Source organism: Mercurialis annua, linkage group LG4 (genome assembly GCF_937616625.2).
Source record: "Mercurialis annua linkage group LG4, ddMerAnnu1.2, whole genome shotgun sequence".
Lineage (NCBI taxonomy): Eukaryota > Viridiplantae > Streptophyta > Magnoliopsida > Malpighiales > Euphorbiaceae > Mercurialis > Mercurialis annua.
In genome coordinates this window covers 14,743,250-14,768,024 of record NC_065573.1, presented here as the reverse complement: position 1 = coordinate 14,768,024, position 24,775 = coordinate 14,743,250, and the positions used below count along the sequence as shown (strand labels likewise).

The following is a 24,775-nucleotide window of genomic DNA, read 5'->3' as shown; positions in this document are numbered from 1 at the left end:
TAGATGTGACGATTTTTTTCGGAATAATGTAATGTCTTTATTCGTAGGACCCCATCGATCGTGAAAAGTTATTTAGATCACTTGTATAACAGAATATAATTCTCATATTCTTAACACTTAAAAGTAGATTCTATTCCAATGTAATAAGGACAATATGTTATAAATGAGCACTTAGTTAATGAGACACTTGATCAAATAAAATATATATATCTTTTCATATGAGATTATTTCACAAGTATACATACAAAATGGCCGTAGGGCACATACTAATAACAAAGCACCTAAAACATAACCCTATTTTTGTTTAGGCCTAATTATTTAAAAAAACCCCAGCTTATAATATTTTTTCGTTTATACCATCACGTAGGAAAAAAATTATTTGTACCCTTTTTTTATTTTTCATTTTCATCTCTACCCTTAAATTTAATTTTTTTGATAATTAAATTAATTAAAGGACGAAAACATTATAAATGATCAATAATATTAATGTTTAATCAGAATATAAGCTAAATATAAAAGATAATTTTGAATATTTTTCAAATGAAAAGAGGTCAAATTAGCTCTTTAGGGTAGAGATGAAAATGAAAAATCAAAAAAAGGGTACAAATGAACTTTTTCCTAGGTCAGGGTATAAACGAAAAAATATTACAAGGTGGAGGTTTTTTTAAGTAATTAGGCCTTTTATTTATTTTCAAAAAAACATTTCATCACACAACTCCAATATGCATATTTTTTACCATCTAACTGAACACTAACTGCTTGAAGCGAATCATCTCTAGATTCATCCATGTTAAAATATCAACATGAAACAAAAACTAAATCAATTAACCAGAGAGAACAAATTCAAAAGTCAAGAAAAAAAAGCAAGTATCCACACCCGCAAACAACCGGAGATAAATTACCAACAATACTCAATACCGTATAATCACCAATTTCAGCAACCGCACAATAACAAGTAATCACCATAAGAAATTCGCTTTGATACCAAAGAAGAATAAAGAGATACAAGAAGATGGAAACTTGCACTAGAGTAGAAAATTATAAAACCTAAAACAATACAAAAAGCATTTATATAGGCTAACTAAATTAGATAAAAAAAGATTATACTACCTTTATATAAATATAATAACTATTTTAACAAAATTTGGGCTCGTTTTATATAGGGTCAGTATCACCATAGAGTTCAACCTTTCACGTTTTTTTATTTTAGCAGAAATTATCAAACATTTTACTTAATAGCGCAACATTTCATTATGTGGCATACATAGGATAAATGTCTAAAACGACGTGGTTTTGGTCATATATACGGAAAAAAATAATGTCATTTTTATAAAAAAAATAAAACATAAAATGCATACTGAAATATAGAATGAAAAATTTCAAATGTTGTGCTAATGGATGAGATAAATTGTAGTTTGTGCTTAAAATAAAAAAACACAAAACCTTTTGTTATGGTGACATAAACCTATTTATATATTTCTTTTTTATAAATAATATGGTTATAAAAAGCCACGAGAAGTGGCAAAACGACCTTTTCTCAAAGCTTTCTCACAAGAAGTGAACACTCTCAAAGCTTTCTCACAAGAAGTGAACACTCGAGGTGACACACTAGAAGCTACGACTAAGAGAAACAGCCAAAAGGATCAAGTCAAAGCCCTGAAAACATGATACAATAAGATTTCTAAAGAAATCCAAACCCGTTTAAGATAAATTCCTATTAAAAATCTTAAAAAGGAAAACAACTTTCGAAAAGCAATTGAAGATCACCATGTGTTTTCGGAACTTTATTCTGAAAAACTATTCCATTCCTGCATTTCCAAATATCTCACACTAATAGAAAAAAAAAAAGAACCTCCCACAGCTTCGAATAAGGACTTCTAGAAATAATCTCCTGCCATTATAACATAAAATTCACAAAAGTGTTAGGAAAAGTCCAAGTAATATCAAGCCTCCGCAAAATATCATACCAAACACTTCTAGCGAAATGACAATGCAAAATAATATGGTCTTGTATTTCAACCACCTCACATAAAGAACACAAAAAATTATCCACAGAGATGATAGAACGAGTCACCATAAAATCTAGAGAAGAAACTCTATTGTGAAAAGCAAGTCAGATAGAAAACTTAACACGAGGAGGTGCTAGTGATCTCCAAATGCGGCTGAACGGAAAAAGTTTCAGACTCCTTAACTCATAACTCTGATCAACCAAATCTCCCACTCTATTTGCTTGAATATTTTGACCAATGGAAACTGCTTTCTCTTCACCACGTGAATTATTATCATGCAAAACCACATTTCCAAATTGTCCACCACTTAAATTTTTATCATGCAAATCACAACGTGAATCATAGTTATCATCGTGAAGACCATTTCTTCTAGCCATACTGTCCACACAAATAGTATTCATTTTATCAACTGGTTGGTCACTTCGTGAAGCTGCTACACGAGAAGCTTTAGAATTTGCAACAAACTGACGACAGAAGAAGCAGAAGTGAAAGTCTTGGTGTACGAGCTCCAGAACACCTCGTCATGCCTTCCATCCATAGTCGTAATACTATTAAAATTAGACTTCAAAATTATATAAAATCAACAATTATGCACCGCTTAAACGACGCCTCCAACGCCAACCTCCATTCCAAACATTCTGAATAGCTGCACTCTTTTGGTTCAAAAGATTATAAAGACGAGGAAACAAAATAATAGCTGAACCATTACCCAAGCAATTGTCATTCCATAAAGAAACATCAGCCCCATAACCAATATTATACTTCAAATTACTAATAAAGACCTTCCAAGCCTTACTGTCACTGTAGCAAGTTTTTCTAATACTCTTCCAAATAAATGACATATTCTTTACATTCCCATGAAGTAAAAAATTCCAGTCACACACAGAGGAGCAACTCGAAATAACATTAGCCCACAAAGAGTTATCATTATTAAATCTCAACTTCCATATCCATTTGAAGAAAAGACTTTGATTTCTAACATGAAGATTAAATAAACCCAAACCCTCTTTATCAAAATCTTGACAAATAACCTTCCAAGAAACCTTACAAAGAGCTCTAGAAGACGCATCACCTTTCCAAAGAAAACGCATCATATAAGACTCAAGTTGTTTCTAAACCAGACTAGGCATGCTAAAAATAGACATGAAATATACGGGCAAACTGAGCAAAACAGATTTGATAAGAATTAACCCGCCTGCAGGAGAAAGCACCGAACCCTTCCAGAGAGCTAATCGCAACTTGAAACGTTCCACCACACAATCCCAAGAATTGACAGAGAGCTTCCTGGTTGCAAGTGGGAGACCCACGTACTTGATCGGAAACGAATCGATCTTACAATCAACTGTTTGCGCAGCCGTCAATAAATCAATCTCATCCATATTAATTTCTATAATGGAGATTTTATGAAAATTAATGGTGAGCCCAGATATCAGTTCAAAACAACGGGGAATACGATTCAAATTCCTTAGCTTCCCAAGATCAAAAGGAACCTATAAAATAATGTCGTCTGCAAATGGAAGCAGAGAAATAGGCTCATGATCAGTAGAAAAACAGTGCCCCTGCGTCAAACCCAAATAATGAGATCTATCAGAAATCCGCTTTAACCCCTCCACATTAATAACAAATAAATTAGGAGAAATCGGATCTCCTTGGCGGACTCCTCTCTTTAGACCAATAGGATCAATCGGATTACCATTAACACGAACTGATGTATTTGTCATAGAGAGACAACAAGAGATCCATTCAATTCACTTTAATTGGAAAATTCATGCAAGACATTACTGATATCAAATAATCCCAATAATGTTGTCAAAAGCTTTATGAAAATCAAGCTTAAGAACCAGAAGATTCTCCTTCCGCCTACTAGATGAATGAACTAACTCATTAGCTATCATAGAGAACTCCAAAATACTCATGCCTTTCAGGAGAGCGTGTTGACTATTAGAAATCACATTACGTAAAAATGGCGCTAATCTCTTGGATAGAACTTTAGAGAGCAGTTTAAAAATCCCATTAGCCAAACTAATAGGTCGATAGTCCTTAATATTGGAGGAACCCGCCACCTTAGGAACCAACACCATAAACGAAGAATTAACACCTTTAGGTAAGATACTAAATCTGTGAAACCTAACAAATAATTCAACAATTGCCTCCTTCATAAAAGGCCAAGCTCTTCGATAAAAATAAAAGTTGAAACCATCAGGACCTGGTGCCTTTTTTTTCTCCACAAGAGCAAAGAGAATTGAATATCTCTCTATCATCAAAATGTCGAATAAGCATCTCAGCCTGGGAATCCGAAATTATTGAGAATTCTTAATTCAACAAGTCATACTGCACCTTCTCGCCATGACTGTACATGTTGTTGGAAATCTAATGTCTTTAGACTCCAAAAAAACCGTGTTATCAACTTGAATAGAAGAAATGTGATTGTTCCTGTAATGAGATGACTCCACACTATGGAAGAATTTGGTATTTTTATCCCCTTCAGTATTCCATTTCAACCTAGATTTTTGAATCTAAATCGAATCAAGTCTCTCTTTCGCCTTCCATAATTCATCTCTTAGCCTCGATATATCATCATTCTCCTTCTCAGACAATAGACCAGACTCGGCAGCAATATCCTTGATGTGGATTTTTTGAGAAAGGTCCTTGATTTTCTAATTCTGATCGCCAGAAATCTCCACATTCCAAATTTTAATCCTTTGTGTCAATTCTCTTAATCTCTGAATGAGATTAGGAGAATTCAAGCAAACTGGAGCCCAACTTTCAGCCGGAAAATTACTAAAATCTTCATGCTCCCACCAAGCATCAACTGAATGAAACGGCTTGGGACCCCAATTAAAAATATTTGCACTACGGAAGCAAATAGGAACATGATCAGACTGACCTCTTGGCAGAGCCGTTAAGGACATATGAGGCCAAATAGAACCAGAAGCAGCCGAGATCAAACATCTATCAATACGAGATTTTGAGTGAGAGTTTTGCCAAGTAAAAGATCTTCCTTGAAGAGGTAGGTCCAGGAACTCAGAATTATTCACAAAATCACGAAAAAACAACATAGACTGAGTGTAACCCATGGTGTTCCATCTCTATTCTGGAAGCAAAGTTTCATTAAAATCACCACTAATAAAAATAGTTCCCATAAAACCTAGTAAGTGACTAAGATCCTGCCATAACAAAAGTCTCTCCGGAGCCAAATTACTAGCGTAAATAAGGATATGACGATAAAGCACATTATCAAAAACAAAGTCTAAAGCCATCCATTTATAACCCTTGATAACTGAAGCATTACAAATCAAAATGGAGTTCCAAATAATAATCAAACCACCCGAAGCACCAATAGACGGAACCCAATCAAAACCGAAGTCCAAAATTGGCCATAGTTTTCTCACAAGAAAATTGTCAACAATCTCCTTTTTAGACTCCATTAAACAAACAAACGATAAATTATGATTAGTAACCAAACTACGAATAAAATTATGTTTACGACTATTTAATAAACCACCTCTACAATTCCAAGACACAAAAGATAAAGGCATGTACATGGACAGGAAAAAAAACCTCGTAAGGAAAAAGAACCTTAAATTGGATGTTTGTCGGAAGCCAATTTTTGTTCTAATTTGCGCAATGTTGCTGATCTTGTCTCTCTCTGAAGAAGACCCAAATCATGCCCGATTTGCCATGTCTTACTTGCCTCATCTTCTGGAAATGTAGCATCCGAAGTTTCCTCCACGAAACTATTTATTCTATTCATATTAGCTATATCTGCATCAGAATAATCATCAATTGATTCCCCTTCTCCTGTGGAGCAAGAGTAAATCGCTCCCAACTGATCCATTTTCTTAGTCAGTCTTCTCTTTGGAGGTGTAAATTAACCTAGTGAAACAGTTTCTAAATTCCCTGTTTCTAAGTTATTCACAGATTGCTTCTCAATATTTTGATCCCCAATAATAGACACATACTTAGACTGTTTTCACCCATATTAACCACGTCCAACACCTGCTGAACTGAAGAAAATCGATCACATACATTGATAGCCGCCGCATCCAAACCCTGCCGCTCTAAACAAATCTGGTCCCTAACCCTTAATATTTAACCCGTCCATAACCTCTTGTTGTGAAGAAATATGCCCGCAATTCTCACTTTCTTCTATCAAGACCTAACGCTCATTGCCTGCTATATTAGATTCCTTTACCAAACTGTTTGTTGAGTGAGTTTCAACCAAAACCTCGTCTACTGATCCTGGAATAACAACTCCCTCATAACAAAAACCAATTGTTTCCTTAATCAAAGGAGATCGATTTATCATTATACCACCCAATAGCTGATCATCAAAATATAAGCTTGGAGCAACAAGAACCGAACTATTAACATCGTCTTCCTCCAAAACTTTAGTTTCCATGTGCAAATATGTCAAAATGTTTCTGATTGGAAACCGCTCCGAAGCAACTGCCTTTCCTCTACCATGTCTGCTACATTATGGTTTGCATTGCGTAGAATCAACAATATAATTTTCACGTAAAAAACCGGATTGAGAGAAACCAATTTCCCCTGTACTTGCTCTACGATTCTTATTACTAGTTCTGATGAGATCACTTGACTGGTTTATAACAGGTCCGTTACCTCTATTGTTAGACTGTCCAACCTCCGGTTTCTCAGTATCGCAAATATAGGCAACACCTTTAGACAAACTCTTAGAATTTGATGGAACACAGTCCTCCAAACCTGCCAAAGAATTTGGCACAAAACTGACATCTGAGCTCACCCCCTCCAACTCAATAGCTGTTTCAAACTCTACGGATCTCCCATTTTCAACCACATAATTCAAACGTGAGGTATCCCCGATACTTACCTCCACCGAATGATTGATGTACCGACAAGTACTTTGAAATCAAAATTAAACCAATATCATGACGATCACCGAGGTCTACTGTGATAGCTTCGCCAATAATGTTCCCTATCTCCATAAAAAACATCCAACGACCAAAGATAAAGCGGCACACTCGCTAGAGAAACCCAAACTAATCTCTAGAAAGATTGCTTATAGTCCTTAGCCAAACAGTAAGAGTGAAAGAAGTCTGACAAAGATGGCCCTAAAATCTCCATAAACTCCACAGCTACTAATAAAGAGTTGAAGGTAATAAGGATTTGATTAACACCCATAATCCTCACCTTTTCAAAAACAATACTTTGACTGCAAAGAAATTGCTTCACCCTTAAAATTATTTTAATGTCCGCCATCCTTGCAACAATTTATCTCGCCATCCAATCGTTTGTTTCTACGATTACCTTCTCATTAGTAATAGCCACTTTCAAGACTGTATCCTGAACACAAACTGCCGCATATTTCGCAACCAAATCCTTACCCGAAGTAACATCCATGTATGTTCGTTTATCTCTTAAAGTCGGAGATAAAATAGTTCAATTAGTGGATTGAATAGCAACGGGTCTATTAATAGGCTTAGAGTTTTCAACCTTCTTCTCCGGAAATCTAGAGCGATAAGCCATCAATTTGAATTTTCCAATTGCAATCATGTTTAATTGATTGAGAGTCCATTGAAAGTCCTTTCTAGAATCTGCTCTAAAACAGAAACTACAATTCTTTTTAGTGAGTTTGGTAGCCAAAAAAACTCGACTAATAACACCATCTTGCGAAAACATTCTCAAGATCATAATACCTCCAAGTACGCGGAAAATTTTCGAAATAAATCACACTCCTCGTAGTAGATAACAAATCTGAGTCTCTGGAATAGGTTTGCACGTTCGAAACATCCGTCCTCCATTCTTGAACATAGCTAGTTGATCCATTAGGATTAGGGTTTTTTGGGTTTGGGGAAGGGGTTTCATCGTGACATACTTATTTATATAATTAACCATTAATGATAAAGAGACATTGGCTTAATATATAGTTTGACCCCTGAACTTGTACCCTTTAACCCATCTAATCTCCAAACTTAACGTCTCACCTATTGAACCCCTGAACTTGTTAAATAATCCGATTTGACCCCCGAACTTGATAAATACGTAAACATTGAACCCCTTCGTACACAATTTCTTCTAAAACGTTTCAAGTGACAGGTGGACACGAAGGGTTCAATATTTGCATATTTATCAAGTTCAGAGGTCAAATTGGATTATTTAACAAGTTCATAGGTTCGATAGGTGAGACGTTAAGTTTAGGGGTTAGATGGGTAAAAGGGTACAAGTTCAGAGGTCAAACTATGTATTAAGCTAAGAGACATTTGATAGTAGGCACATGGAGACGATGCTTATTTGTTTAAGCATCCAAAAAGTATTTATTTAAAAGCAAAATAATGCATAGGCACATGATATGATATGAGAATGAAACACCAATCAAAATTAAAAGAGTTATTTGTATACATATTTTTTATCTTTAATATTTATATATTAAAATTGTAATCACATTATTTGAAATAGTATAATCCATATGCTAATATTTCTAAATTTGCATTGTGTAGTTTATTGTAGTTGTCCGACAGTTAGAAACTTATGTAGCATATAATGACGGAGGGAGGGGGTGGCAATGGGATGGCCATGGCCCCTTCTCCAACTTTATAAAATTCTAAAATTCTAAAATTATAATTTTATAATTTAGCCTTTACTAATTTAAAAAATTATTTTTTTATATAGTACACATTATAATTTGGCCATTTTAAAGTTAAAATCCTGATTTTACAAATCAGAATTTGTACTTGATGAATCACCAAACTGAATTCGAGTTTTAACGACCTGCACACCACAAGCAAACAGAGGTCAGAAGGAACTCCGGTGGGGATCACCGGACGTTCACTCCGACGCTCAAGTAAGGTTTTGAAGTAGAGGAAGAAGAAGAAGAGAAAAGAGTGCGTTTTCAGTAGAGAAAAAGAAATTACCTAGGGTTTGTCCTTAAACCCTCTATTTATAGTTAGGGTTTAAGGACAAACCTGCCTTGCTGGCAGGCTGTGAGCCCAGTGGTCCCAGAAATCAGTTATGCTGACGTGGTAGAATATCCCTGCGGGAGGCACGGGTTGTTAGGTGTGTCAGAGGGAACATTCCTCACGTACTTGTCAGAAGATCTTCTGTGGTCCCAGGATCTGGTACACGAGTGAGCGCTCTTGGGCAGGACCTCGGATCCCGGATAACTTGGGAGTCAAGTTATCATGGTTCCCGTATCTGAGAGCGGCTCAGAGCTCGAACCAGATGGTCCAGTCTTTCGGGCTCAGGAGCTCGAAGCTCGGCTTAGGTCTGAGTTGAACATACTTCAGAGCTCGGGTAGGATTCTTGGTCCGACCTTATCGGGCATGATTGTCTCGGATGATGTTTGAATTCCCATCGATCCGGTGACCCCCCAAGTCGTGCGTTCTATGATTTCAAGCAGGTCGGACATTGTTATCAGGTCGGTGAAATGCTTGACTTAGTGATGTTCGTTCCTGGCGAGGTTGCTTCGCCCCTACTAGATGTGCTACGTTATCACTAGTCCCCCCCCCAGTGTGTCGGATATTTATGTCCGAGGTGGTAGTGTTATCCGAGTTATTAGGTCACGTGATTCTGGATGTACTTGCTTTGTTTATGGGTGGTCTCTGACACCGAGCTGCTTGTCAGAGAGATAGGTGAGCTAAGATGGCTGTGTGAAAGGACGTGACTGTCGAGATGTCTTTTCTGACAGCTGTTGTAGCCGTTGTCCTATGTGGCGGTTGCTTGTTGTCTACGCTGGGTCCACGTGTCTAGCAGTTAAGGCGTGAGCGCTTTCCCAGGAGACGTTTTGAGTGGAAAGAGAGAGAAAATTAAAGGCGTGTCCTTTCAATTTCCCTCTCTTTTCAGTTATAAATTTAATTTTTCAAACACTGAGAAACCTTTTACATTCTCTCTAAGTTCATCGTCCTCAAGCTTGCTCTCTGTCTTGAAAAGAAAAACTTCCCTTTCTTTTCGTCTTTCTGTTTAATTTTGCTTCGTGTTTCCATTGCTGGAGAGACATTTCTGGCGCTAGCTTTGCTGAAGTTTCTACTGCTGTGTATACTGTGTTCGTCGAGTGATTTTCTTCGTTCTTAACCGTTCCTTTGAAGGATTCGCATACAAGTAAGCATTTCTGGTTCCTTGTATTTTATTTTCTGTGTTGTGGTTTCTGTCTTAGATGTCTGTGTTCTTGGTGATATTATACTGTGTGATGTTTTTGATTTCGTTCTCCTTGTGTTTTTCTTTGAGTTATTGTATCTGGTTCTGGCTTAGATATCTTGTTTCGTGTTTTAGCTGTGTTTGATTTTCTAGATACATTCTCTGTTCTGTGTTTTGTGTTTGTCTGGTTTGGGAGAGGAATTTCCAGAAATCTGGAAATTCCTCTGTGTTCTTCGTGTTTGGCTGGGTTGGAGATGAATTTCCAGGAATCTGGAAATTCCTCTGCGTTCTTCATGTTCTGCTGGTTTCACCCCTTAGGAATTTCTTTTTTGATCCATCGTTTTAATTTTTTGCAAATTTTATCTTGTTTTTTCCCTTTTGAAACTTGTCTCATCCGAGCTGGTTTCTGTGTCTTTAGGTATGTCGGGTGAAACTTTAGACCATGAAGAAGGGAGGGGTTATGACGATCAAGATATGGGCGCGGACGAGCCATCTATGGAGTTCGTGGTTGTTCGCCCTCTCCGAGGTAACACCCCGGACGCAGAAGAGTCTGGTCCTTCTCGACCTCCACAGCTCGAGAAAGGGAAAAGGAAAGATACCATCCCGGATGGTGGGGAGAAGACGGGTGATCGCGACATCAAGGCCTCGCGGTGCACCGTGGGTTTCTTGCAAGCTGTACGAGGGGCTTTTGGCATCCCTGCTGAATACGAGCTCTCTCTGGTCCCGGAAGGAAAGAGGCTGAACGATGTTCCCCCGGCTAATACCATCATGCTAACACTGGAGCACTTGCAGTCCGGGATTCGGTTTCCACTGCTCGAGCATTACAAGGAGTTGAGCCGTTACTTCGAGGTGCCCTTGTCGCAGATTCACCCCAATGGGGTTCGACACTACAGTTGCTTTTTGAAGCTCTGTGAGAAGACTGGGGTGGTTCCCAGCATGAGGTTATTCTGCTGTTTATACCTCATGTCTCTGAAGGACCGGAACCACTTCGCGTACCTGCGGTTCCGGAGTGAAAGAAAAGCTGTTCCTGGTGGGTTGATCTCCAGAGTGATTGATTCACTCCGGGATTTCAAAGAAGATTATTTCCAAGTTTCCCATCCTTCGGCCTTTGATGGGATGGGCACCTCGTGGGTGACCAAATGCTATAAGCCGGAGAAGTGGTTCCACATCCCGGGACCTCTAGAAGATAACGATATCGCGATCCTTCGGGATGATGCCCCTCCGGGGAAGAAAGTACAAGCTGATGACTTGTGCCCGAAGCTTGCTTTTGACTACTGGAAGAATTCAGTGCCCGGTGCTGGGGGTTTGTGATTTGCTCTTTTTTTTTTTTTTTTTTTTTACGTGCCTAGCATGTCTTGTTGTTTTTTGTTTACATTGAATTTTGTTATCTGTGTGAATATTGACTTTGTCGTGCTTGTTTTGTCGCAGTGAACAGCATTGATCTGAGTAAGCTAGCCGGGAAGAAAAGGAAGAGGCCGGCGAGCCGAAATGTAGCCCCGGCTCCTACTCCAGTTCCCCGAGCTACCGAGGTGCCAAAGTCACCTGCTGCCAAGGCACCTGATGCCCCGGGTGTCCCTGAAGAACCCCTACGGGGTGTTGATGCTGTCCCCCTCCGTGTTCGCTTACCGGAGGGGATCGAGGTGCCGGTGGGTGCCGAACCGGTCGGGAACATCCCGTTCGTGAACCTGGACTCTACCGAGACGGTGGATGGCCCAGCTCGGGGCCCAACCAATCCCCAAGGGGCGACTACCGAGCCTGCCGGCCAAAGTTCCAGGGCTCCGCCGACCCGAGTGCCTGATCTGCCGGACATCTCGTCGGGGTCGAGCACTACAGCCCCGGGTCCTCAGACCATCACTCGAGCCAGCTTTGCCGAGTGGGTCAGCAGGCACAACGATGGTCGACCAGCTACCCTGCATGACCTGGTCATTGCGGGCGACGTTGCTCGTGTGACCACTCTTCCTGCTGACCGGGAGCACTACAAGTCCCACCAGCCTGAGAATTTGTGGGCTGTGGTTTCCTCCTTTTGCCTCCAGGTAAATATCTTCTATTCTCGTCCTTTTACTTGTTTTGTCTTTGTGTTTATTCTGACTTGTATTTTTTGTTTATTGCAGGCCTCGCAGATGGCCTACATGGCCGATCAAAACCAGAGCAAGGTGGAGATCGACCTGACACTGGCCAAGGACCTTCTTCTGATCGAGAAGAAAAAGGCCCGGGAAGCTGAGAGGCGGGCTTCCGAAGCAGAGAAGAAAGCTTCTGAGGGGGCTGCCCTCGTTGCCACCTTGGAATCCCAGCTGAAGAGTTCGGAAGACCGCCGAGCTGAGGACCTGGGTGTGCTGGAGAAGCTGCGAGCCGAGGTGACTCAGCTCGAGAGCGAGAAGGCTGCGGCCCGAGATGATTTTGCGAAGCAGCTGGCCGATATGACCACCCGAAACGAGCTTGCTTCGAAAGGGCTTCGGACGACGGTGTCCGACCAGAAGAAGCAAATTGCGGAGGTCACCCAGCGGGCTGAGAAGGCGGAGGCCGAGGTGAAGGAAGTCATTGGCCGGGAAGAGAAAATTTATGACGACTTCCGCCGCATTCTCTATGTCAGCGAGGTCCAGGCGGGTGAGTATATCCGAGGTCGATTCGGGGCCGAGCTGGATGTTTCTGACTTCGTTCTTGACATCGAGGAGCTGGGTCGGCGGGCCAAGGAGCTGCCTGAAGATTATGATGTGCCTGCCGACATCGAGGACTACCTTGCTGATGATCAGGGTCCGAGCTCCGACCCCCCTAGATAGTTTTAACTTAGATAGTTTTATCTTGTAAATCTTAAACAATGTTTTCTTTTGTATTTTTGGAATATTGAGCCTCGAGCTCTCTTTTGTAGGTTTGAATATTTTCTTTCGTATATACTTGTTTTCCTTGAATGAATTTTCCTTTATTTTGTGATGTTGAGCTCCGAGCTCCTTTGTTATACTTTGAATATTTTTGCAAAGTTTGATCACTTTGGCCTTTGTATATGTATCTTGTTTTTTACTTGCCGGTATGCCCATGTTTTTTATCTGAATGTTTGCTGTTATCTTTCTGAATGAAGTTTTTGTTTTTGAGAATTTTGACTAAGTACGTGACAACATGTTTTTCGTAGCTAACTTAGCTTAGTTTCCGAGCTGGTTCCAGTAGTGTAAATTTTCTAGTTTCTATGTTGTTTTTATACGTGGGCTCTTGACTCAGACTTGGGATAAAAAATGCTAGGGTAGGTTCTTGGTTGTTCATAGATCGAGCTTGATCAAGTTGCTCGGCGTGGATAACCTGTTATCTCTGGATGACCCGGGATTGTCATAGCTCGCAGGTGGCACGTAGCCCGTGGTGGCATACAGCCCGTTGGTGGCGCGTAGCCCGTAGGGGGCACATAGCCCGTGGATGGCGCCTAGCCCGCTGGTGGCTCATAACCCGTTGGTGGCACATAGCCCGTAGATGGCACATAGCCCGCTGGTGGCACATAGCCCGCTGGTGGCACATAGCCCGCTGGTGGCACATAGCCCGCTGGTGGCTCATAGCCCGCTGGTGGCTCATAGCCCGTGGATGGCACATAGCCCGCTGGTGGCGCATTGCCCGTAGATGGCACATAGCCCGTAGATGGCACATAGCCCGCTGGTGGCGCATAGCCCGTAGATGGCACATAGCCCGCTGGTGGCACATAGCCCGTAGATGGCACATAGCCCGCTGGTGGCACATAGCCCGCTGGTGGCACATAGCCCGTGGATTTTTTACCGAGTAAAGTGCTCGGGTTTTGGAAAAGACATGAATTCTTTTTAATCTTTTTTATTCATTGAGGGGAAAAACTTATGTTTGAGTTTTACAAAGGCCTAACTCAAACATAAGTGAAAAAACCCCTAGGTACCTCGTGAAATGAAAACAAGAGACTACTGATAATATTTCCGAAGAACCTGGGAGTTCCAAGTTCTTGGGAGCACTCTGCCCGACATGTGTGCTATTTTATAAGCTCCTGCTCGTCCGACCTCCGTGACTCGATAGGGGCCTTCCCAGTTGGGTTCGAGCTTTCCCACTCCAGCATTTCCCTTAGCGATGTCTGCCCGTCGTAGGACCAGATCGCCGACTTGGAAACTCAAGGGTTTAACTCTCTTGTTGTGATACTTAGCCATTCTTTGCTTGTATGCTTCGATTCTTAGCGATGCCTGCTCTCTTCCCTCCTCCAACAGGTCTAGGCATAGTTTCTGCTCTTCCGCGTTCTTAGCCTCATCGAAGAATTGGACCCTTAGAGTTGGCATCCCGATTTCCACTGGTATCATTGCCTCACACCCATATGTCAGAGAAAACGGGGTGTCTCCTGTGCCTGCCCTTGGCGTGGTTCGGTAAGCCCATATGACCTTTGGTAGCTCTTCCAGCCATTGTCTGTCGAACTCCCCTAGCCTGGCCTTGAGCCCTTTTAGGATCGTCCGGTTGGTTACTTCGGTCATCCCATTGCTCTGCGGGTGAACTACTGAAGTGAAACGCAGGTCAATGTGCAAGTCGTTGTAAAATTCCTTGAAGGCTCGGCAGTTGAACTGCTTTCCGTTATCAGTTACCAACGCTCTGGGTATACCGAAACGACACACAATTTGCCTCCAGAAGAAATCCCGGATCCGAGCTTCTGTGATGGTGCTCACTGCCTCTACCTCGAGCCACTTAGTAAAGTGATCTACTGCCACTATCAAGAACTTTTTCTGCCCCGTGGTTGGCGTGAAAGGCCCCAGGATGTCAATTCCCCAAGTTGCAAATGGCCAAGGACTGGTAATAAGACACTGCTCTGTGGTAGGAGCATGTCGGATGTTCTGATGCCTCTGACAGTTTTCACATTTCTTTACTATCTCCTCTGCTTGTCTGACCATTAGGGGCCAGTAGTAGCCTTGCAACACTGCTTTCTTTGCTAACATGCGAGGAGCTATGTGTGCTCCGCAAATACCTTCATGTATTTCTCTCAACACATACTCCCCTTCTTCTGCCGTCAAGCATCTCGACCACGGGTGGGTGAATGACTTTCTGTACAAGACTCCGTCGAGGAACGCGTAGTACGGAGCATGTCGCAAGATTTTGTAGGCTTTATCTCTGTTTTCTGGCAGAGTTCCATCCATCAGATAGTGGGCTATACCTTGCATCCAATTTTCCAAAGGCTGAGTTAGAAAAATGGTTTCATGGTTGTCGATACTGGAATGCTTTTGAACAGAGAAATGGACCCCCGGTATCTTTTCGTTCACTGTTGCTGCTTTGGCTAGTACATCGGCCTCTTGGTTTTCCAAACGAGGAACTTGCTCTATCACCCATTTTCCTCCGAGCTCCTGAATCTTGTTTAAGAAGAACTTGACTCTGTCCACGTATCTCCTCATTTCCGAATCCCGAGCTTCAAAGGTACCCAAGATTTGGCAAACGACTAACTGAGAATCACTCCTTATTGTTACATGCTCGGCCTTGACCACGTTTACCATTCTCAATCCGATCAATAGAGCCTCATACTCCGCGGCATTGTTGGATGCCGGGAAATCGAATTTTACCGAGCTTCGGAGTGTGACTCCGTGAGGGCCTTTCAAGACTACGCCTGCTCCAGATCCATCCAGATTTGATGCCCCGTCGACTTCTAATACCCACCGTAGAAGTTGTTCGTCAGGTTCCTCAGGTTGGTCGCTTGCTGTGGTCTCGGCTATGAAATCTGCCAATACTTGTGCTTTCAGAGCCGGTCTGGGCTCATACCGGATGTCATATCCTCCCAGCTGGACCGACCAGCTGACCAGCCGTCCCGACATTTCTGGCCTCTGCAGCGCCTTTCTCAGAGGTTGGTTCGTACGTACTACAATGATGTGAGCCTCGAAATATCTCCTTAGCTTTTCCGCCGCCACCTTTAATGCCAAAGCAAATTTCTCAATTTTTGGGTATCTGACCTCCGGGCCTTTCAAGACCCTGCTGAGATAGTAAACTGGGGTTTGCAGACCCTTATCCTCCTTCACCAGGACTGCCGCTGCTGTCTCGTCATTCACCGAGAGATACAAGTATAAGATTTCCCCAGGCTCAGGTCTACCTAGCACCGGGGGTGTGCTGAGGTAAACCTCCAGCTCTTCAAAAGCTGTGTTACACTCCTCTGTCCACTTGAAATTCTTTGTATTCTTCAGGATTTTGAAAAATGGCAAACATCGTTTGGCCGAGCAACTCATGAATCTGCCCAACGCCGTTACTCTCCCGTTCAACTTTTGTACTTCCTTCACCGAGCTGGGTGCTTTCATGCTCATTACTGCCTCGATTTTCTCCGGGTTGGCCTCGATGCCTTTCTCCGAGATGAGGTGCCCTAGAAATTTCCCCGAGCGGACTGCGAAAACACACTTTTCTGGATTCAGCTTGAGGTTAAAACCCTTCAGCTTTTCAAAAGTTTCTGCCAAATCCTGTGCGTGATCCTCGATCCCCTTAGATTTCACTACTATGTCATCCACATAAACCTCGACATTCTTGCCCAGTTGATCTTTAAAAACATGATTCATGAGTCTTTGATAGGTTGCCCCAGCATTTTTCAAACCAAAAGGCATCTTCTTGTAGCAATAGGTCCCCAGATCCGTTGTGAAAGCTGTTTTTTCTTCGTCATCTTTGCTCATCGGGATCTGGTGATATCCCTGAGAAGCATCTAAGAATGCATAGACCGCAAATCCGCACGTCGCGTCCACCAGTTGGTCAATGTTTGGCAGAGGAAAACTGTCCTTTGGGCAGGCATTGTTTAGATCAGTGAAATCTATACAAAGCCTCCATCTACCGTTGGACTTCTTGATCAAGACTACATTAGCCAGCCATTCAGGGTAGTCTACTTTCCTGATGAACCCGGCTTTCAAGAGCTTCTCCACTTCATCTCGGATAGCAATCTGTTTCTCTAGAGAGAAAGTTCTTTTCTTTTGCTTGACAGGTTTGCATTTCGCATCCACGTTTAACTTGTGCGAGATGATCTTAGGGTCTACCCCCCCAATATCCTCTGGCTTGTTGGTAAACTCCTCCACATACTGTTTTATCCGAGCTATGATAGCTTCCCGGTGCTCGTCTGGCCAATCTACCCCCAGCTTTACATACATCTCGGATCCCTCTGTAAGTTCAATCGTTTCTAAGTTTTCTCGGGGTTTCTGAGCTTTTTTCTCTTTGATGAGCAGCTCTGGTGTATCGATGTTCATCGTTTCCACCGTGCTGCCCATAGTGGCCATGTAACATTGCCTAGATAGGGTTTGGTTTCCACTGATAGTTATGACCTCGTTTTCCATTGGGATTTTCATTATCAAGTAACGAATACTAGTCACTGCACCTGTGCTATACAACATAGGTCTACCAAGAATACCATTATAAGCAAGAGGCATGTCAACTATCATGAACAGTGAACGTACCTTCCGTGTTGGTTCCGCCAGGATTCCCTCTGTTCCGTCCTCCTGAGGCATTTCGATGCCGAGCTCTAAATCTAGCTCGACCATGCCCTCTGGGGTGACCGGAGCTCCCCCCAGCCCCAGGAGAGGAATGTTCACAGGCTTGAGGTCAGTCTTGGATCCTCCCATTGTCAAAAAGACTGACAGAGTCAACAAGTTAACCGAGCTTCCATCGTCCACCAGCAATCGTTTTACCCATTTCGATCCAATGATGGCTGATACAATCAAAGCGTCTTCATGAGGAAAATCTACTCCTTTCGCATCCTCTGGCCCGAAAACAATGTTAGGCCATGGCGACCCAGTAGATACCGACATGACCATCTTTTGCTTTTTCTTTCTGCGTTTGCGACCATACTCGGATTCTGAGGTTCCTCCTGAGATAGTGTTGATTACTCCCGTGACTTGTGTTTTCTTTGATGGGGATTGGGCTTCCCTACTCCCCCCGGGCTCCGACCTGACCGAGTTGACCCTCGTATTTCCTCGGTCTTGGCCCTCCTTGGCCACAACAAAATGTTGTAATCGCCCCTGGCAGACCAACTTGTCTATTTCACTTCGCAAACGTCCACATTCCTCTGTTTCGTGGCCATAACCATCATGAAAATCACAGAACTTGGATCGGTCTCCATCTTTCACTAGCCTCGGTGGATAACGAATCTCTTCGTTGTTGTGCTTGATCCAGGATAGAATCTTCTCCCTCGGTGTGTTAAGTGGCACGTATTGTCTCGGTACTCCTGCTCAATCCACATATCCTTCCGTTCCCCCTCCAATACTGAAACTTGGCTTAGTACCCGGCCCTGTATTTGGTGGGCTGGTCTGAGCATTGAATGGCTTGTTACCTCTGTACCCCGAAGTCTCGTTCAGAGGTCGGTACCGATCTTGGCTACGGTTAGATCCCTGAGTATTCTGCGTTTTACTGGGAACCGGGCTAGCCGTCCCATAAGACTTCCTCTGTCTTTCCTCGTCGAGATTGATATAATTCCAAGCCCTGTCCATCAACTCGGTGTAAGTGTCAACCGGGTTGGTGATCAGGCTGTCTCGGAAGACTTGCATGCTGGTGTTATCTTTCATAGCATCGATGGCGGTATCATCGTTCAAATCTTCTATCATGATCGCCTCGGCATTGAACCGAGCAATGTAAGCTTTCAAACTTTCTCCCTGCTTTTGAAAGCATTTCTTCAAATCACTGGATCTTTTCTTTCGTTCGATGCTCGGGGCAAAATGGGTTTTGAAAGCCATAGCGAGCTCCCTGAAACTAGTAATAGAGCCCTCCTTGAGGTTCTGGTACCACTTTTGCGCCGCATCACTCAACGTTGAGGGGAACACTTTGCACACCGTGGCGTCCGAGACACTTTGAACTCCCATGGCAACCTGAAAGCAACTTAAATGAGTCATCGGGTCGGATTTACCGTTATATCTGTCAATGGGCGGATATTTAAACTTATCTGGAAATGGGTCATCCCATATAGCCTTTGACAAAGGGCTAGCAATGCCACAGGTAGTAAAAGGTCGAGATTCTGTCTTGTGCCCTTTGTGCCTATCTAGCTCGGAGTAACCTCGTCATGCAAAGTTTTCTGATGCTGTGACGCTGCACCCGAGCTATGAACACTTTCTGCCCCGTTTCTCCTGACCGGTGGAGCTCCTGCTCTCGCGGTCCGCAGAGGATCTGCCTCCGGGTCTGGGTCTCCCCTCCCCAAACCAGCGTCTCCGCGCTGTGTCCCCGGTGGTAGATTCTCGTCTTGCACCCCCTCCCTTCGAGGAGGAGGAGGATCATTCCGACCTTCGTCTCTCGGAAAAGGGCGATTATGCCGACCTTCATCTCTCGGCAAAGGGCGATCATGCCGACCTTCATCTCTCGGAAAAGGGCGATCATGCCGACCTTCGTCTCTCGGAAAATTAGTGTCACGATGATCTTCGCCTCTTGGTACTTGATGCTCTGTGGGACCCCTAGGTCTGGGTCGTGGGTGGTCGCTCCGACCTTCTTCCCTCGGAGGACGACTATCCTGAAACTCAGCAGCTTGGGGTGGAGGGACCACGGGGGTGGCCGAGGGATTGTAACTTGGGTAATACTGGGACATGACTGCAAAGTGCATCTGCTGGGCCTGGTGCAGCTGGCGAGCCATGTATTCTAAATATTCTTGAGCTTGTAAGACCGCCGGAGGTATATCCTGCCCAGAAGTTGTTCCTGTTCCCGTAGCCACCAGTGTAGCGTCTACCGGGAAGTTGAGTTGAGTGGGAGACAAGGTATTGTGGAGGAAACTCTGAGGCACGGTGGTTCCTGGGGTTGATAAGTGGGTGTGACTTGCATCTGAAGCAAAAGGGTTCGCCCTTGGATAGTTTTCCAACCCATATAAAGGCACAAATCCAGCTCCACTGCCGGAGGCCCTGGATCCTCCCACCTGAGCATTCGCCGGAGGAGTTAAGCCAGTGATCACAGAGGTCCGACCACTAGCAGAGACTCCACCAACCAAGTTAGCGTCGGTAACCGTAGTCCCCAGAGGATCTACCCTGTCCAAAACAGGATCATCAGCCATTGTTTCTTGTCAAGATCTGATCAGCAACGTCAAGAGAACCAGAGTAGAACAGGGGAATACAAAACGATTTCCCACAGCCGGCGCCAAGTGATGAATCACCAAACTGAATCCGAGCTTTAACGACCTGCACACCACAAGCAAACAGAGGTCAGAAGGAACTCCGGTGGGGATCACCGGACGTTCACTCCGACGCTCAAGTAAGGTTTTGAAGTAGAGGAAGAAGAAGAAGAGAAAAGAGTGCGTTTTCAGTAGAGAAAAAGAAATTACCTAGGGTTTGTCCTTAAACCCTCTATTTATAGTTAGGGTTTAAGGACAAACCTGCCTTGCTGGCAGGCTGTGAGCCCAGTGGTCCCAGAAATCAGTTATGCTGACGTGGTAGAATATCCCTGCGGGAGGCACGGGTTGTTAGGTGTGTCAGAGGGAACATTCCTCACGTACCTGTCAGAAGATCTTCTGTGGTCCCAGGATCTGGTACACGAGTGAGCGCTCTTGGGCAGGACCTCGGATCCCGGATAACTTGGGAGTCAAGTTATCATGGTTCCCGTATCTGAGAGCGGCTCAGAGCTCGAACCAGATGGTCCAGTCTTTCGGGCTCAGGAGCTCGAAGCTCGGCTTAGGTCTGAGTTGAACATACTTCAGAGCTCGGGTAGGATTCTTGGTCCGACCTTATCGGGCATAATTGTCTCGGATGATGTTTGAATTCCCATCGATCCGGTGACCCCCCAAGTCGTGCGTTCTATGATTTCAAGCAGGTCGGACATTGTTATCAGGTCGGTGAAATGCTTGACTTAGTGATGTTCGTTCCTGGCGAGGTTGCTTCGCCCCTACTAGATGTGCTACGTTATCAGTACTCAAACCATGTACGCTGATATCATACATTTTGAGTACAAATTTTTAAATTAAAAACAATATGCTTAAATATTATAAATAATTAAAAATTAAAAATCAGCATTCAAATGATCTCAATAAGATTGACAAGATAGATTAAAAAAAATAGGATTGACAAAACACGTTGAATACAGTTTTGGTTTTGTTTTGCCGTATAGATTTTAAATGGTTAGAAAATGATAATAGGTTATGTAATGTTAAATTAAAATAAAATAAAATATACAATGCTATTTTTAGATAGTATGCTCAAATTTCAAACATAAAATGTATATTTGTAAAAATAATTCAAATTAACCACATCCAAATTACAATTTCCATTGGGGGTTGTAGTATTCCCCACGAAAGGTCAGAAAAAGGAGAGTAAAATTAAGATTACAAATTTACAACTCAAATCCAAAGTAAAAGAGAGAGGAGAATGATTACAATTTACAAGTTGAATAGGTGGTCCCATTTTCTCCTCTGCAACTGCAAGCATCTTTCAAAGGTAATCCAAATAATGCAAGTTTGACAAGTAAGAATAATAAAAAATAAAGCTGACACAGACACATGGCATTGCCTCCCAATTGCACATGCTGCCTGTCACAATGCTAATTTCAGGATTATAATAATTATCCCGTAAATTAATTAACACTCTGGCCTAAATCAACACAAACTAGCATAAAAAAAAGAACCAAAAAAATCAAACCCTTTTTAAATTATTTTTCACAATTTTTTTTTTTATAATTGAAAAGGGAGTGTTTGTAGGAAAAATCGAACTCACAACCTATCAATTTGCTATCTAACATTTATATCATTTGAATTATAGGCCATAATGAACTAATCTCCTTTAGTTTCTGAAATTAAAAGAGATTAATTCATTATGGCTTTATTATTAGTGATTCCATTACGGAGCTTGTGGTTCGGTCGGGCGGTGTGCAGCCAATAGGGTGCATGGTATGTGCCTGTGGCAAGTGATCAAGTGATCATTGGTCAAGCCAGCGGCTTGCATGAATGAGTGAACCATGGTCGGACCAACCAATTTAAACCCTCGTTTGATCATGTCTTTACTTATAGCCTCTGATTTTGAAGTCTTCGCTGCAATCTTGTGCCCGAATTTGTAGTTGGTTGAGATAGGCTTGTTGTTTACAAATCCCCATATGTACTTCTCAAATGATCCAAATTCCTTTTTAATCTGTCCACCAAATTCCACATAAGTTATTAAAAGATTTTTTTAGCAGAATAAAGTTGCACATAAGTTGAACTATAAAATAAACAAATTCTATAAATTTGGACATGGTGAAGTACCTGAAGAATTCTGTTAGAGTTGTCCACAATGCCTCGAATTTTGGTTATATCAATCTCATATTCTACACTGATTGATATCATTTGCTTTTCAGTGATGTTAGCCACAATTTCTGCATCAAATCCTGAAAATGCGTCCCTGTAAATAGGATGGAACATAAAAAATTTGATCAATATTTTAGGTAGAAATTAAATAAATGACTAACTTTGTAAGCAATTTTACCTAAAATGCTGGCGTTTTCTTAAGATTGAAGTCCAGTCTGAACCAACTTGAGCACCGCTGAGAACTAGTAATTCAAACAACAACCTACACCAAATATTAATATTAATATTATTAGAAAATGTGTCATAATTACTTAAAAATACCCACCTTATAACATTTTTTTGTTTATATTATTAGCAAAATGTGTCATAAATGGTAATTTCTAGGCCTATTTTAAACTTTGTTTTAAATAAAAAAAGTTCAATTTAATGTTTTAGGGTACAGTTGAAAACGAAAAATTAAAAGAAGGGTACAAATGAATTTTTTCCTAGATCGGAGTATAAACGAAGAAATATTATAAAGTGGAGTTTTTTTAAGTAATTAGGCTAATTTTTATTGCAACATAAGAAAGAGACTTACTGGTCATTATGGACAGGAACTCCCCACTCATCATCATGGTAAGCAACATAGATGGGATCTGATAAGAAGCCAATGTATTATTTACATTAATACAATCAGACATAATTTAAAATTGTTTACTATATAGTTTGAAAGATAATTTAAAATGTACCAGAGTTGGGCGTAATGAAGGTGCATGATCTCTTTTCTTGTTGTTCATCAGATTTGGTAAGATTAGGTTCAAACTTGGCAGACTTGGATCTTCCATAATGAGCAGTTCTCATCTTTCTTTGTGCATGCTCAACTGCCATTTCTTGTCTTCTCACCTCGGCAAAACTCCCCGGTGACTCGACGAACAAAGACGAAGAATAACTCAATGAAGAAGAGAGTAATACAGTTTCTTTAAAACTTTTCGACTTCTTCCTCTCTAGACGACGCGTTGTTGATGGAATTGCCACCTTTTCAGAACTTGAATTCAAGCCATTAGGATCACTTCCTCTCTTAGTAGCCGGAAGCCTCGGCGACTTTGAGTTTGGAATAGTTGGTGGCGTTGGTGGCGGGGGCGGAGGTGAATTATTCTTGAAAGAATTACGCCTATTTAAGGTCGGAACACGGTTGCATGATGGCTGAAGCACCGGGCGGCCATTGATATTGGGCATGGATGGAGTCATCTCGATGCCAATTGTGACCTTAGCCTGAGAGGTACACATTGTTTTGTAGGTTCAATGTAAGGATGAGATGAAATGAAATGAGAATTATATAAGATTTATATGATTGAGATAATATATAAAGAAGGGAATATCTGAAGATGTAACATGGAGAGGTTGGGATCTGCCATACAACCTGTCTCCATTGGCATTACTTTTATGTTACTTGCACGATCCAATCCAGGGCTAGGAAATGGATATATAATATGCCATCAAAACTTGTAACAAGTCTGTAATTTCGGATAATTAATTGAGCAAATTACGCTAAAATCTCTAAGGTATACTATAATTAACAGTTTGGTATCCTTTATTTCAAAAGTCTACTTAGTAATCTTTTGAAATAAGGAGTACCAAACTGCTAATTATGGTATATCTCAGGGGCTTCTAAATAATTTCCTCTAATTAATTCCAAGGGTTTCACATCGAAAAACTAAGAAAAAACATGCAAGACCCTAAACCCAAACCCTTCCTTCAACATCATCCAAACCCTAACCCTAGCCACCGTCAGATCGCCTCCGCCGGCCAACCTTCATCACGAACACAGTCCGACGAAGCAGCACGTGTTATTTACTTCGAAAACTTCCCTCGCTCATGGAAGAGAAACTGACCTAGAAGGAGCCTTCGCCAAATACAAGGTTTTTGGGAAGGTTTCTCTTGCCCAAAAGCTGTCAAAACGAGGTTGCAGCTTTGGTTTCTTTAGACCTGGTGATAACGCAAAGATGGATTGGATTCTATCACAGCTTAATCTGATAAGTATTGGTCAATTCAGACTACGTGCATATCGGTCACGCTTCTCAGATAGAATTCAGAAGGAAAAAGCATATATCAAGAAACAGGAAGTCCAGAAAAAGAAGGAGATTTCAAGGCCATCCTTCAGGGATAATCGTACTTTTTCAAACGTTGTATCTTCGAACAATAACAGCAATAGCGTCTCGGATTCTGTTCAGGATACAAACATGAAACTTTCTCTTAACCTAAGTGATATTAGGGAGAAAAACTTGGATAGGTTGGAAAGGTCTATCGTTGCAAGATTAAACTCCCCTCAATCTATTCTACAGGCAAAAAATGTTCTGCTCTCTAAAGATATTATTTTCGATAATATCTCTATTATTGGAGGTTGTTTGATCTTGATCACCTTCGATTCGATTCTTGATGCTATGATTTTCCTGGATGGGAAGTCAAAGCTTTTATCAGAATTCTTCTATTCCTTCTCTAAGGCGATAGAATT

At 41.9% G+C, this 24,775-nt stretch overlaps 3 protein-coding genes across 3 annotated transcripts; 1 reads left to right on the top strand and 2 right to left on the bottom strand.

The window, feature by feature from the left end:
* Positions 1 to 2,596: 2,596 nt before the first annotated feature.
* LOC126678325 (uncharacterized) lies at positions 2,597 to 3,388 on the bottom strand. Its single transcript, XM_050373228.1, has 2 exons — positions 3,172 to 3,388; positions 2,597 to 3,081 (listed from the first exon to the last, which is right to left on the bottom strand). The coding sequence occupies exons 1-2, from the start codon at positions 3,386 to 3,388 to the stop codon at positions 2,597 to 2,599; spliced, it is 702 nt and encodes a 233-aa protein (XP_050229185.1).
* An 8,068-nt stretch (positions 3,389 to 11,456) lies between these two features.
* LOC130015450 (uncharacterized) lies at positions 11,457 to 12,933 on the top strand. The gene is made up of 2 exons (XM_056105628.1): positions 11,457 to 12,154; positions 12,233 to 12,933. The coding sequence occupies exon 2, from the start codon at positions 12,242 to 12,244 to the stop codon at positions 12,896 to 12,898; it is 657 nt and encodes a 218-aa protein (XP_055961603.1). The 5' UTR covers positions 11,457 to 12,154; positions 12,233 to 12,241; the 3' UTR covers positions 12,899 to 12,933.
* Positions 12,934 to 21,218: 8,285 nt separating this feature from the next.
* On the bottom strand, positions 21,219 to 23,735 carry LOC126676305 (uncharacterized). The gene is made up of 5 exons (XM_050370481.2): positions 23,013 to 23,735; positions 22,862 to 22,919; positions 22,463 to 22,546; positions 22,243 to 22,378; positions 21,219 to 22,129 (listed from the first exon to the last, which is right to left on the bottom strand). The coding sequence occupies exons 1-5, from the start codon at positions 23,548 to 23,550 to the stop codon at positions 21,842 to 21,844; spliced, it is 1,104 nt and encodes a 367-aa protein (XP_050226438.1). The 5' UTR covers positions 23,551 to 23,735; the 3' UTR covers positions 21,219 to 21,841.
* Positions 23,736 to 24,775: the final 1,040 nt, after the last annotated feature.

What these genes read in the sequence shown, in the direction of transcription:
- LOC126678325 (XM_050373228.1), bottom strand. Translation starts at nt 3,388, where the DNA reads ATGGATGAGATTGATTTATTGACGGCTGCGCAAACAGTTGATTGTAAG. An exon ending in TATCAAATCTGTTTTGCTCA is followed by an intron (nt 3,082 to 3,171) that starts GTTTGCCCGTAT and finishes TTCTTTGGAAAG; the next exon opens with GTGATGCGTCTTCTAGAGCT.
- LOC130015450 (XM_056105628.1), top strand. Translation starts at nt 12,242, where the DNA reads ATGGCCTACATGGCCGATCAAAACCAGAGCAAGGTGGAGATCGACCTG.
- LOC126676305 (XM_050370481.2), bottom strand. Translation starts at nt 23,550, where the DNA reads ATGTGTACCTCTCAGGCTAAGGTCACAATTGGCATCGAGATGACTCCA. An exon ending in CTTCATTACGCCCAACTCTG is followed by an intron (nt 22,920 to 23,012) that starts GTACATTTTAAA and finishes GCTTCTTATCAG; the next exon opens with ATCCCATCTATGTTGCTTAC. An exon ending in GTTCCTGTCCATAATGACCA is followed by an intron (nt 22,547 to 22,861) that starts GTAAGTCTCTTT and finishes TATTTGGTGTAG; the next exon opens with GTTGTTGTTTGAATTACTAG.